At 40.0% G+C, this 14,137-nt stretch overlaps 4 protein-coding genes across 4 annotated transcripts; 2 read left to right on the forward strand and 2 right to left on the reverse strand. All coding sequences in view use genetic code 12, as the record gives it.

Annotated features, from left to right (window-relative positions):
• Window positions 1-4,893: 4,893 nt before the first annotated feature.
• Window positions 4,894-6,891, forward strand: RJT20DRAFT_95998 (uncharacterized protein; the record flags this gene model as incomplete). Its single annotated transcript, XM_064921607.1, has 2 exons — window positions 4,894-5,608; window positions 5,723-6,891. 2 exons carry the CDS (start codon window positions 4,894-4,896, stop codon window positions 6,889-6,891), a joined length of 1,884 nt encoding a protein of 627 aa, XP_064774129.1.
• Window positions 6,892-7,121: 230 nt separating this feature from the next.
• On the reverse strand, window positions 7,122-7,976 carry RJT20DRAFT_96086 (uncharacterized protein; the record flags this gene model as incomplete). The annotated part of the gene is made up of 1 exon (XM_064921610.1): window positions 7,122-7,976. One exon carries the CDS (start codon window positions 7,974-7,976, stop codon window positions 7,122-7,124), a length of 855 nt encoding a protein of 284 aa, XP_064774130.1.
• A 2,676-nt stretch (window positions 7,977-10,652) lies between these two features.
• On the forward strand, window positions 10,653-12,568 carry RJT20DRAFT_117981 (uncharacterized protein; the record flags this gene model as incomplete). Its single annotated transcript, XM_064915863.1, has 2 exons — window positions 10,653-11,522; window positions 11,583-12,568. Exons 1-2 carry the CDS (start codon window positions 10,856-10,858, stop codon window positions 12,566-12,568), a joined length of 1,653 nt encoding a protein of 550 aa, XP_064774131.1. The 5' UTR covers window positions 10,653-10,855.
• Window positions 12,569-12,858: 290 nt separating this feature from the next.
• Window positions 12,859-13,584, reverse strand: RJT20DRAFT_134827 (ubiquitin-specific protease; the record flags this gene model as incomplete). Its single annotated transcript, XM_064918357.1, has 1 exon — window positions 12,859-13,584. The coding sequence occupies one exon, from the start codon at window positions 13,582-13,584 to the stop codon at window positions 12,859-12,861; it is 726 nt and encodes a 241-aa protein (XP_064774132.1).
• Between the last annotated feature and the right edge of the window lie 553 nt (window positions 13,585-14,137).

Raw genomic sequence — 14,137 nt, forward strand, 5'->3', positions numbered from 1 at the left:
GCCTTTCGTAAGACGTTACACAGAAGGAAACCAAGCGTAGACAATAGTGAGATGAATTGGAGCCGTGTAACTGACTGTTACCGTCGACGCTGTTTAGTTAAAGGTAGCAGAATTCTTGGGAGAAACCCTGGGGCACAAGCAATGGCGCCGTTTCGCCGCAGAAGGTGGCGCTCATGGTGGAATTATGCATTTTTGGGGAGGAGGGAAGATAGTCGGTTGCAGAGCTTCGGAGTGGGCCTGGTGAGACATGCAGCAGAGCCTATTAAAAAAGATGAAAAAAATGCCGAATGCCGTTTTTGTAGACTGTAGATGGGATGATTTTGCAGCGATAGTAATTTCACGGAACAAACATTGGTGGTGGTGGTGCTGCTGTAATATTAGAGAGAATTTGCGGAAAAGGCATACTTTGAATGGGTAGAAGACTGTAGTTACTTTTTGGCATACTTGAGAGTTGAATGCCCTTCAAAGCGACATGGCAATTTTCCACTATTATTGATGCTGAGGTGCGTATCCAAGCTTACAGCAATGAAGGAACCAAGGTCATTGTTAATGAGAAGTGATGAAAAGTGAGATAAATACTATAATCCTGCTAGGAAAGCCTTGGCATAGTTTGGGGTAATACACATTTGTTAGGTGAGTAGTGTTGATTTCGAGCCATTCTATTTAAAAAATACAGAGTTGGACATTTTGCAAGTACAAGAGCCGTTTTTGCATCTGGCTCTAGCCTTAATAATATCGCAGAAGATTTACGTGACGATCTTGTCAAGATGGAAACGGTAACAACGTCAAAGGTCACCACATTGACGTTAGCCCACCATAGATTCTCAAGCTTTGGAGTTTCACCTAAGAGGAATTTATGCTTCTAGTGAAATCTACGGAGATAGTGAAATATTGGTAGAAGAGCTTTTAGTAAGGTTAATAATTACGGTTCGGCTCATTGTTTAACCATGACTCTTATGCATATGAAATGTGCCTTAAAGTAGATCTTTTTCGGTTGCTGAACAATTAAAGCTAACGGCATTTGGCACTCTGGCATTTTATAAGGTAAATTTTGTGGAATCCTGAGATGTGGTAGATTAAAACTTGTGCCTGAGTAGTCTTAGAGCTGTAGCTTAATGGTAGTGGAATAACCCCATAAGGTATTATGAATGCAAAAAACTCGAAACCATCATAACAAAGCTCCTTTCTTCTTCAGAAAATCTGTGATTACTGCCGACTACCGTAACAACCGATCCCTATTCAGGCCCGGTTTCAAACCTAATATGACCATATTTTTGAAATAGATCTGGCTTTACAGCTGCTGTATTGAAATTTGGGGCCGTAGGACTGGCAGCAAAAACTGTCAAATGAAATGCCCTGGTCGTGCTCCCACCGGCATAAGTTCGATGGTGGTGTGTTGACCACAAGTATTATTGTGTCGTGTAGTTACCGAAGATAACCCATATCATTTAGTTTGGTAAGCGCTTATCAAATAGACTCTGTTTTATGGCTATTAGGTACTATGAGTTATTATTAGCAGTGTTGGAAAATATTAATAGAGCTACCATGAAGGAGGCATAAGCGGGAAAGAGGATAGAGTCCCCACCGTGCGAGATGATAACGAAATATGACTATACTGACATGGTGTTGGGAAGCAATTTTGGACCGTAATGGAAAGTGCTTTCTAGCACTACCGTGGATTGGTCAGTTTTGACAAAGCTCGTCTTCCATCCCAATTGACTTCTTCAATATAGGGGTATGCAAATTGTAGCGAAACGACTATATGACGTTAGCGTAGAAAAATGTATCTGTGACCAAATAAATTGACCTTTGCCCCTGAATTCTATTTAATGATATAGAAGTTGTATGCTAAAAATAAGACGTCAAGTCGGCAATACTGGAGCTCCCGAATTACGTAACTTTGTGACAGAAGGTTTAGACAGTAAATGATCGACATGTGCTTCTAAAAATGACATTAATTACGTCACTGAGCAACTGGAATTCCCTTAACCATACTTATTTCTGTGGCTTACAAAAGCTACACGGTGAATTGTGTTCCTACATCAATTCACAATGATAAACGACTTCTCGCAAGAACGACTGCTTCACTTGGTACGACCAAAACTACGTCATAGTTGTATTGGACTTGCGTGTTTTAGAAGTAAGAGGACATGAATTAGAGCTTTGGAGCTCTAAAAAGCTTATTTCACTCGCATCGAATTATTACTATTCTTATTAAATTACACGCGCAATAACGGCCATTTCCCGATACAGGGTTGTAGCATCTCTATAGTTGAGATCACCACTATTTGTCTGTATTAGATATTGGAAGGATAGCGTAGTCCTATAAATAGATCGAGGTAAGCGAGAAAATTTGGTGAGTTGGTTGCAGCAAGGATATTACACTACAAGACGTTGCGAGGTCAATTGTGGGTGAACAAGCACAGCACAAAACGGAACAAGCCTGCCAAAATGGGTTGCATTGGGCTATAGTGTATTCTGTCAGGGCAGCACCTAACCACCACCTATATTAACAGTAGTCCTATTCCAAGCCACATCATGGCGATGTTTTTGACCCACTCCGTCTTGGTTACAGGTTTCTAAATTAAGGAAATTTGATTAAGTCATAATATTACACATGGTAGGGAAAAAGGAGCAATACCATGAATAGAAGTACAGTACAAATGAACGAAATGGGTTTTGTTCAATAATAATTAACAACCAGAAGACTGGGGTATTTCCAGAAAAAGACAGTTACCGCTAGGATAATATTTAAATTATTATTATAGCAGTAGCGAGGCTATATTAAAACTCCTCTGCAATGCACCTGATTCTGGCTTTTCGTTACCATAGTCGTTGCATAGAGTATTTCAAGGATCACCAAAACTCACGACCCATTCAAGATCCATTTAATGCCGAGATTCTGCTGCTCTCTCGATCTGCCTTCAGAATTCTTCTTCTCTTTGCACTTGATGTTGCATTTTTGACCTTTAACTGGTTCCCCTATTAATCCCACCGCACCAGTGCTCTGTTCAATAGCAGTAATTGGCTCGTCTGCAACAACATAACACCACGAAACAAGAATATTAGTAGTAGTAGAATTAACACTAGCACTAGGTCGTAGAAAAAACAAAGCATATATCACAAACAATATCAGAGGCGTCTATTCGTCACTACAGTAGCTAGCATCGGCTCGTCTGCACCGTTCCGATCCCCATTGTTCATCCCAAGACTAAATCGTGAGTATTCCAAAGCACAGGCTGATATCCATTCCAGGTTTACAGTACCAAATCCATAGATATCGTGTCGTGCTTCTTTCCATTATCGAAATTTTGGAACAATCATTTGACTAGAACCCCTTCGTTGTGTCTATTGTGTCATCATCTGGTGTTCGTGTCACTTCACGGTATCTGTCCACTACGCACTTCCCCACTATACTGCACTCCAAATAACACACAATTCATAGTTAGAGATCATAGGCAATTTAGTTAGTAACAGCTAGCTTCTTCTGTTTTTGACATCCTTTAATTAATCATTAAACTGCACATATCGACCGACAATCCCAAGAATACGAATAGGAGTATTTTTGGTAGCTTAGTGGTTGACCGTTGGTTTAGCTTGGTACTGTGAATTTTTTTGGACCTTTATATTTGAGTCTTTGGTAACTTACTAAATCCAGTAATTTACTATTTTAGAGTTTTAGAGTTTTAATAATTCTCTATCCTCTATTTTTTTGAGTCTTTCTGTCTTTAAGTGCACTGGTAATTGTGGAATTGTTCCCTTGATTCCGTTCGTTCGTTTGTCCCACCTGGTTATATACTCACACTGTGGAATCTCGTTCTGCTGATTTCTGTTGATATCGTTTGCTTCGAGAGCTTTTCTGTCGCTGGCCGTTTCTCATCTTTCATGAAACCTGGCCCTGCTCCCCATAAGCTATTGGGTACTACTATAACATTATAACATCACACCATAGTGATAACCGAATCGCAGCTGTGGAATTTGTGAGATTTGCATCAACATATTATCATCCTTTCCTTCTCCTTTTCTATCACCACAACCATCATTTAGTATCGCTATTTTTAGCTTCCCCACCACTTACAGCTTACACTGTCAGTACCAACTATAACTACAACTACTCACCTTACATCCTGGACTGTTCCGTCCTATCTGCCGCACACCTGCAACCCAAACTCATCGAACCACCTCGTTCCTCCGAAGTCAAATTCCTAGACCTGTAGCTTAGCTTTAGTTTGCTGTACAAGCTCACCTTACATCATCACTTCTGGGCATTCCACAGACAGTGGAACAGCACTAAACACGATGGACAATCCTCCACTACCCCGAACCGGCTCCTCGGATCTACGTACCACCGACTTGCACACCACCAGTTCTTCGTCTCGTACACTCCACAAGAGTAATAGTACCAGTAGCAGTCAGTTTCGGAGACTGGCTCTGAAATCATCATCACAGCCTTCGAGAAACTTATCAGCGTCCGATAGAACAAGAACCAGAGCAAACACCTATACTGGTAACTCAGCCCCACACAATTCAGCCTACTACTCCTCGGATTTCACTGCTCCAACTGAAGAAGGAGCCTCTGGAGATAGATTCACCCAACAGCCCATATCTGATCGTTACACTTCGAGGAACTTACCACACACAGAGAGTCTCAATTCCCACGGGACCGCTTCGTTCATTCCGTATAACACTCCACCAGACTCATACAATACCACCAATAGCGCCAGCGCCCTGTCATCAACACCACTGAAGTCATCGTATAGCCCAATAAACCTCAACCAACCATCTTCAGTCTTTTCAACACCAAAAGCTTCATCCGCAAACCCTACAAATTCTGCTGCTTACACAAGCGGCGATGTCCTTCTAGCATCTCCACTTTACCAATTGGAAATCCAAATGGCACAAGCGAGAACAACCACAAAGGGTTCTTCTAAGTTTCCCCTTGGAGGACCCACTTCTCCCAGTGGTTCTCCTCCTTCTCCTTCGTCTCCATCTGTGGGCAAGTTTACCAGTGACCCGATTACTTCGTCTTACAACATCGACAGAGAGAGTATCTATTCGTTTGACTCGGTTTCCACCAATGGCCGACTTCTAGATCGTCTTGGATTTGACAATGAAGACCTTTTTGACGATGATAACGAACTTACCCGAAGAGACAGCGCTATATCTGTTACCTCAACAGGAAATGCGTTCGAGAGATTAGAAATAGACGAACATAGGTCAAAATTAAGATCATTGTCTAAAACACCATCTCTAAATAAAGATAGATATCCCACTGGGTCTTCAGCCTCACTTCAGAATAACCTTGCAGCAATAAGAGGTCTCTCTAGACCTTCCCCAGGAACTACTACAGGATCTGGATCCAGCAGTCATCATCATCACCAACCACTGCAAGCACAGCGAGACAGCCATGTCAGTCTCAAACATGTACCAATGAAAGTAGTCTTCCAGACTACCAATAATTCTGTTGACTCATTCAAGTCCGATATGGCTTCCATAAATAAAATCAACACTCTGAGCTCCACATCATTGCAGACCTTGGTGCGGCAAAACCTTCAAAATGGGTCTTCCGTGACGATGACCTCTTCGGAGAGTAGTTCTAGTGGCCTGAGTGGACTGAAAGGATCAGTTCTGAGCTTTAACACTTCTCAGACTGATCAGAATATTCTCACCATGCATAATGGCGGCAATAAAATCTACACAGAGACTTATAATAACGACCAAGACTACAATTCTAGAGAATATGGAACTCGTACTCCTCTACAAGGGAATTCTCCGACCAGCAACGTATCTCCAGATAGTCCTGAAACAATCAACCAATTTGAGTTTAGTTCATCTAATGATTCCATCAATAACTTGCCAGAAACTCCTAACTTAAATTCCTCACGGTATAACGACATTGCACCTACTCCTGACACTAGCTCCCTACCAAAGGCAAGAGCAGGCATAATGAGGACACCTTCTGCTCCTGTAGTAGGAACAGTTCGTAATGACATTTCATATGATACCATGGAAAGCACTAGTGCGAATGGTTCCCCAGTCCGAAGACGAATCATATCTGAAGGAAGTCAGAGTAGTTATAGCAATGCCTCTATTGGAAATTTCAGTCGTGTAGAAAGCAGGACTCCCCCTTCCTCCTCAACTTCTACTTTTTCGTCATCATCAACTTCCAATCTTACTCCTGAATCTCGAACCAAATTGGCCCAACAGCTCAGAAAGATAGGAAAGCATAGAGAGGCATCGTATCAGCTTCAAATAGCAGCAAACGTGCCTAATAACTATCCCAGAGCTATGCTCCTCTATGCATTGGCACTTCGTTATGGAAATGGGGTTAAGCAGAACGATAAGCATTCAATAAAATGGCTTTGTAAGTGCATTCTAATTCATTCTTCGCATGCATCTATAGCGGCCAATATTTCTCTGGTCATGGAGAAACTCAATAACCTACAGTTTGAAGAGTTAGTAAGGCTCATTATTAAGAACCTTGATAATACCATTAACATGGATCCTAATAAGAACGGTACTGATCCCGTAGAGCTCTTCGATGTGTTTTCAACTTTCACTACTGCCCAGAAGTCACGTATCGCAACAATATCGAAAAGTCAAGCAGATATTGTTGCTGTGAGTTACCATGAATTAGGTAATGCCTTGTACCAAGGCTGGGGTTTGGAATCGAAAGACGAGATCAATGGGATTAAATGTTTATCCAAAGCTGGATCTTTGGGATATGTCGGTGCCATGGTAGCCTTGGGAGAAATTTGGAGCACGAAGCTGAAGAATAGAAAGAAGGATCTATACAAGGCAGCAGCTTGGTTGCGTTTGGGAGAAATTTTTGGCGTGAAGTCAATGGGAAATAGTTGGATCTATAAAGAGAAGTATATGCCAGTTAAGTAGCTTGGTACAACTCCATCATCCAGACGATTTGCTTCTACGACTTGCTAAAATAGGATAGCATATATAGATACCACTACATATAAGAAAACCGCTTTTGTGATGGTTTAAAAGGTACACAGGGATTTTGTATTATTAAAATAATAAATATTTGTAATATTCTCTACACAATCATTAGACGTCATTCTGATGAGACATGAACATAATACTCTTACTCGGCGATGTCAGACTTGCTAAGCATTCTGCCCCGATTGCAAAGTGTAGCTCAAGGTCTTGTTCGGATTATACTTGTTAAAAATATCAATAAACTCTTTCATGATATGATACAAGAAGCAGCTGACCTCACTCAAGTTAGAATGAACTCCGAGGGGCAAGTAGTACACTTGTAACTCCGGAATTAAATTCTTGTGATGATTTTCAATATCGTATTCCTTTTGAGCTTGTTCCATACTCAAGCACTTCTTAAACCATGTCAATGGGAACTTTAACGGAATTATAGCATCCAAGTAGCTTGGACGAGCATTGGTAAAATACTGCACGATTAAGTTATGGTTAGTGATAGTTAGCTGTTGCAACTCAATAATCTTGCTTTGTAGTTCTGGAGAGTTCTTCTTAATGTACAGTTGAATGACCTTCATCAATATATAGTTGATTCTTTTAAGAACAATCGCCCGTGTTTGGTAGAGAATGCACGTAAGAATTTTCATGAATTCGAAAAGATTCTTTTCTTTCAAACCAGACGACCAAGTACGAATCTGCTGAATGAGCGAAGCAAGATCCTTCTCGAGAATTTTCCATGATCTTTCACTGGGAAGTATTTCAGTGATGAGTTTGGACCGTTCATCATAGTCGTACGATATCATTCTTGCCAATAGGGAATCAATGTTAACAATAATTTGAAGTAATCTATCCTTGCCCAGAAGTCCATCAGCATACATTTTTGCACTTTTAGAAACCAGCAACCAATGATTTTTCTTAATTTGAAGTGAATTTTTTATATCTTCTCTTTGGGTACGACTCAAGTGTCCCTTTGATTCAGAACTTGAAGGTATTTTGATCTCCTCCAATGGTTGCGACAGTTCTTTCATGATCACATCTTGATTTAATTGCTTAAGTTGCTCTCGCTTCTTCTGCTGTTCATATGTGAGATCGCTGGAAGAAAAGGTACTCGAAGGGGCTGAGGCATGAGATGATGACGATCCTGAGGACGTCTCTCTAAATCTTGTTTCTTTATCTGCAATTTCTCTTTCCTTGCTCTGTAAGAATCTCTCCTTTTCCTTTAGAGAAGCCTCTCTTTGCCTAAACTCCTTCTCTCTATTATCTCTCTCCCTTGCTGCTCTCTCATTAAAATCTTTCTCTCTTTGTTCGATGTCATGGCGTCTCCTTTCCCATTTGTCATTCTCGTTTCTTTCTTTTTCTTTCAAAGTTCGTTCACGACGTCGTATTTCCTCTTCTCTATCTATCAAATCCTTTTTGGAACGCTCTTTACGCTCGTCTTCCTTCTCTCTTTTCTGCTTGACCTCTCTACGCTCCTCCTCGTCTCTTTCTCTCTTGAGTCTAGACTGAAGCCTTTCATCTTCTTCTCTTTCTCTTTCTTTTAATCTCAATTCGCGCCTCTCTTCCTCTTCTTTCCTAGCTCTTGCTTCTCTCTCCTTTCTGTCCTCTTGTTCCTTGACTCTTGTCTCCTCTTCATTAACCCGCTCTTTCAGTTTTTGTTCTTTATTCAAGTCTAATTTTAGAGCGACGTCACGCTTTAAGGAGCCAGTTTTCTTCGGTATTTCCTTGTCCTTATTTGTTGTGATTCCTAGGCCTGCTAGCTTCAAGGGACTCGAATTTTTACGTGCAATCTTAGACTTATACTTATTCTTGTCGTTGAATGTAATTCTAAGAAGAAATTTGTCCATTTCTGCTACCTTATTGATCCACTTGATAGACACATCATTCCTTGGCTTATTGAATGATGTAGTCGAGGTAGAACTTACGTTAGAATTACTGTGACTATGCTCACTTTGGGATCCTTCTCCTCTGCTTCCATAGCCATTAGTATTAGCATTGCCCCCACTGTTGACAGCAGTGTCAGGAGTATTTCCATTGCTGTTACCATTACTGTCAAAAATTGAGGGGAGAGTTGGAGAAAGCATAGACAATGGAATCTCATCCTCCTCAGAGCCTATGTCGTCTCTTTCCCTTCTTTTAGGTGTATTACTGTAATTCAGTCTGGGACTGGCCAGAAATTGTTTGTTTGTTGAATCTTCTTCTTCATCGTCCCCTATTATCAATTTCCTCTTTCCTGCTACTCTAGTTGGCTTGGGCGACTTCAAACTGTTTATACCACTTGCAGATGTTTCCACTATCTGCGGGATGTCTAAACCATCATGTTCTGGAAGTGTAGGTGATAGTATTGGCGGAAGAAGGCCATTGTCTTGGTACGATGCTATGAGATCGTCAAGATTCCACAGAGTCTTTTTGCTTTTGTAGCTGCTGCTGGAACTCAACGGGGTCGTTGAAGGATTTGGTGTATTTGATTTAGCAAATGCTGAAGATGTCAGTGAAGTGCTAGTTGAATTATTCTGTGCAAGGGAATTAGCGTTATTAGGTTGATTATTAGTTGAGACAGTGCTGGTGTTATTGGCATTATTATTAGCATTATTATTATTATTAACATTATTGTTACTTCCAATGGTAGGTGTAGTAGCTGGGTTGATGTATGGACTAGACGATTTCGCCTTTTTGAGTGATGATTTGGCTCTGTTCGCTGAAAGTTGCCGAATCGGCGGGTCGTTGTTAAAGATAGAAGACCTCATAGTCTAGGCAACTGAGAATGTATGAGATTTCAAAACGACAAATGCTAAAGAATGGTGATGATTATCAAAGTACCTATTTAACTGTTATTTTATAGCTTGTACTTGGTTGTAATCTATCAAATTTCTATCTTCTAATGGGAAAGTTTCTGGGAAGCACTTCAGTACCAGTATGTGTCTCTCTCTGGAGTTCAACGATGAATCCAATTATATTAAGGATATTTGAAGATCTTTTGGTCATACATGTAACACATACAACCTATTCACACAGTCTATCGTATATAGCAATAAGCGATAACAGTGGTGTTAGATATAAAAAAGATATGAAAAATACACCATTAAATTCACAAACGATTCTGGAAACTCAATACTTGGCTCAATACAACCGGTCCGATTATAATTACCCCCAATTACTATGATTTCCAAAACTCAAATAGCGCTTAAACTAGTGTTTCCTATATTTACTTTCATAAACGGGCTTATTCTCAGATACGAGGGAAGATTGTATGGGAGATGGATCCGGTCAATGGGAGGTCGGTTTCGGAATCGTGTGGGTTTTTATTGCAGGGTATATGCAGGTCACTTATATCATTAGATTCAGGGCCAATGTGAAAAGAGGAAGAAACTCGTCGGAAAGTAGCAAAAATGAAGACCAATTAGTAGAGAACATTAATGGGAAAAGAATCATTAAAGTTTCAAAGTAAAAACATGAGATTATTGGTACAGTATGGTACAACATGGGAACACTCTAAAAGAATGCCAAGAAATCACGTGATCAAACTCTAAAATTTTGTTTGAGATTTGAATTCCGGGGGTGAAGGTATACATTTTTCATCAGTAGATAACAAGAAAACAGTAGGAAATGCTGTTAGACGGAAGGTTTGATGTTATTCTTTACGGGTTCCAGATTGAATATGAGCACGAGTACTGTATAGCTTGTATAGCTTTTAAGATCAAATCAAGAGGAGTACTAAATTATTCTTCTATTCAAGCCCCAACGAAAGATTCCATCAGATAGCTCACGTGACATAGCAGCACGTGACTCAATGCTGCTTTCAAAACCGCCTTCTTCAACATGATAAGACCAGGTATTGGTGTTACAACTACTAGCAAAGAACCGTGAAGTAAGGAGTCAAATCGGTATATAGTTGATTATAAGAGAACCAATGAACCATTCGCGTGATTCCAGCTCTTCGAACCGAGGAACAGAGCGTCGAGGCAAAAGTGGAAGCAAGGGGAAGGTGGATGGAAAGAGTAAAAGAAGAGGTGTTTCTAGTAGTAGTCAGTTGCCTAGTCGCCCTAAATCTAAAGATATAGATGAAAGTCTCATAATTGATCTCACGGGAAGTGGGTACGACTATGAAGACGATATTGCCTCGAAAGGCAGTGATAAGCACAGGCATCATGCCCATAGTAACAAGAATACTAACGATCGCACTTCAAATAGTAAAGTTCATTCTTCACTGAATAGAAGTAATGGATTGCAAACAAACAGTAACAGTTCCACAAGCACAGCATCCGCGGAAAACACAGGAGAGTGGCCAGCATCACTTCAAAACTTTCTAGCCCAAAGTTATCTTCGGTCGAATAACGTGCTCAATGACAGTGGAAAGATCCAATTCAATAATCAACTACAACAGTTAATTGCCAGGGCTATTGAAAAGAATTTGATATTTAAGAACGACTGGGTAAACCAAAAGATCCCTATATTGGACGGAGTAAAGGATTTGGTTCTTGCATCTGAATTGAATGGATCTCTGCCATTAATACACCAACAGGCTTCTATGCAAGCGAACAGCTTGACTGATCCACCCCCCAAAACTCCCACTCCAAGTATATCAGCCCCAGGAACTCCTCTTCAGGATTACCAGGAGCTCAAAAGCAAACGTAAAGCAGACTTTGACTCGTCAGAACGTAAAAAGCATCGTTCTGAACGGTTCGATAGTCCAACAGTCAAGCCAAAGTCAACTATTTCAATAAAGTCAGCATCTCCAACAGCTGCGATAGTGGGAAGAAGTGAAGCATTGGAAAAAGATTTCCTTAGATTGACTACTGCTCCCAATCCAGACAATGTTCGTCCACAGAAGATTTTAGAACAGAGTCATAAATTGGTTGTTTCAGAATACGAGAAGGGCAGACCATATAGCTACGCACTTAACCAGTTCAAGTCTATGCGTCAAGACTTAACAGTCCAGCATATTCAAAATGATTTCACGATCTTGGTGTACGAGAAGAACGGAAAGATTTCATTGGAAAACAATGATTTGGGAGAGTACAACCAATGCCAATCTCAGCTTAACTACTTGTATTACAAGAAGCGTAAAGAGGATCCCAAGTGGAATAATCGCTTCTTCCGCTTGGAGGCCGAGTACTTAGTGTACCGTATCATTTACATGATCATTACTAACAACTTTAGTGAAATATATAAAATGAAACTTACTATTCTCAGAAAGTATGCTTCTTTCACAAAAACTTCGAAGGAAGCATCTTTATTTAGATTCATCCAGTTACTCTACAAATTGGTACGGGATATTGCAACGGAAAACTACCACGACTTCTTCTTCCAACTCCGTCTGTATGACTTTAAAAAAGATTTGGACGTTGCTGACATTATGATCCGCAACCACTTGTACGAAAAGAATAGACTTAAGTTCTTGCATCAGTTTGCTAGTAGTTACCATCATATTTCAACAGATCAAATTGTTGAAGAGATGAATTTTGCAGACACAGATGATCTACGAAAATTTCTAAAGAAAAACAAGTTGCAAAACTTCTTTCTTGGCGATGTTGAACAGGACTACAAACTGTTGAAAGCACAAACGTCTATGATTGTGGCGAAGACTAACTTTAATAAAGTTGATATTAAGGGTCAAATTTAATGAAGTTATAATATTGAGGTATTTGGTTTAAGTTACTTGCTGACCACTTTGATTCACACATGGAATCGGTTATCATTCTATTAGCGTCACTGTGGTCTTAAGTCCACTGTAGCAAATTCTATTCATAACAGCATAATAAAACATTGGCATAGCACTCGCAGGTTGTAGATCAGTAAGAGACGTCTACTCAAATGCAAAGAAGATAACAGAATATTCACTATATCTGTTCTAGCAATCTTCAAATGTTCCTATTACACTATTTCTACATGAAGGCCCCTTTAACCGTTCTCTTATCCCATAGATGGAGCAATTGCCATTATGGCGAAGTTATGCTTATTGGCCTCATCAGCATTGTCAATGTAGAATTGAATCTTCTCCCTTACATGCGGATCATTGATAATATTACTTTCTTTCACAGATTCTCCAAGGTCAATGGGACCTTTACGTCTACCATCCAATTCGTATAAGTGATTGTCCTTTCCTTTGATATACGTTATGAAGTGGAAGTAAACCAGTTCATCAGCACTGGGAGCAGCTGTCTGGCCCTTTTCTCCATAATTCTCATCCAACTTTATGGAAGCTTCCAAGTCTTCCACAATCTTGGCAGTTTCTTCAACAGAAATACGCTCGTCCAACTTATTGAGCAAGCTAGACAAGATCAGATTGTTTATTACCAAATCACGGGGCAAATTACTGAGTATGTGCAACAAGGCATAGAGGCCACATCCGTTTCCTATCGTTTGCTTGTACCATTTGATTGTGTCAATGTCTTGATTTTTGTATTCTTCGAGTAACTTTGAATCTTCAGTCTTTCTGTAACTCTCATAATTGCTTGTCAATGGGAAAAGCAAAATAACCCCATAAACTGGAGCTGGTAAGAATGCCAATAAGTCTGGGTCTGTTAATGAATAGACGTCATGGAATTCTGCAACGGGAGACAAGCCCAATTTATGAGCTAATTCGCTGAAAATAGCGGGGTTGGATTCAAGAGGAATCACTGATTTGGAATCTGTCATCTTGAACGTGTGGCGTGAGCTTTCTGATATGGAAAAGAAGAGGAATAAGATTGAATTTTAAATGGCAAATTGACTTTTCAGTTTATAGTGCTTATATAATCTAGGGAAATCCGGGGACAATCCTGCATAAATTTAAAGTTAATGATAACTAGTTTGTAAAGGGACTTCAATATATCCATGAAAATTGATGAAGGTTGGAAAGGCAATAAGAGATGAAAGGCACTAAAAGTATCAGCTAAATGGAGAAAGTTGAGGGTACAAGAGAGCTTGTCTTTTTAAAACCTGTTCCTTAACAAGTTATATAGAAGGTATTTTGAGACCGGATTTCATGTATAAGTCACGTGCAATAAAAGGAGTCTACATTTTTGGGAGGAAATCGTATAATCTTTATTCTATCAAACCAGAGATTGTATGACTAATGAGTGATCCGCTTTATAGACATCATTTCCCAGGGATACCTCTATCAATGAATTCCTATTATCTTGTCTTCTTGCAAGGGTTCTAGGAAAACTTACCCCAGATTAACTTGGATGTTTGAGAATATGCAGGCATG

Source organism: Scheffersomyces xylosifermentans (assembly GCF_036884685.1).
Source record: "Scheffersomyces xylosifermentans strain CBS 12540 chromosome Unknown RJT20scaffold_4, whole genome shotgun sequence".
Lineage (NCBI taxonomy): Eukaryota > Fungi > Ascomycota > Pichiomycetes > Serinales > Debaryomycetaceae > Scheffersomyces > Scheffersomyces xylosifermentans.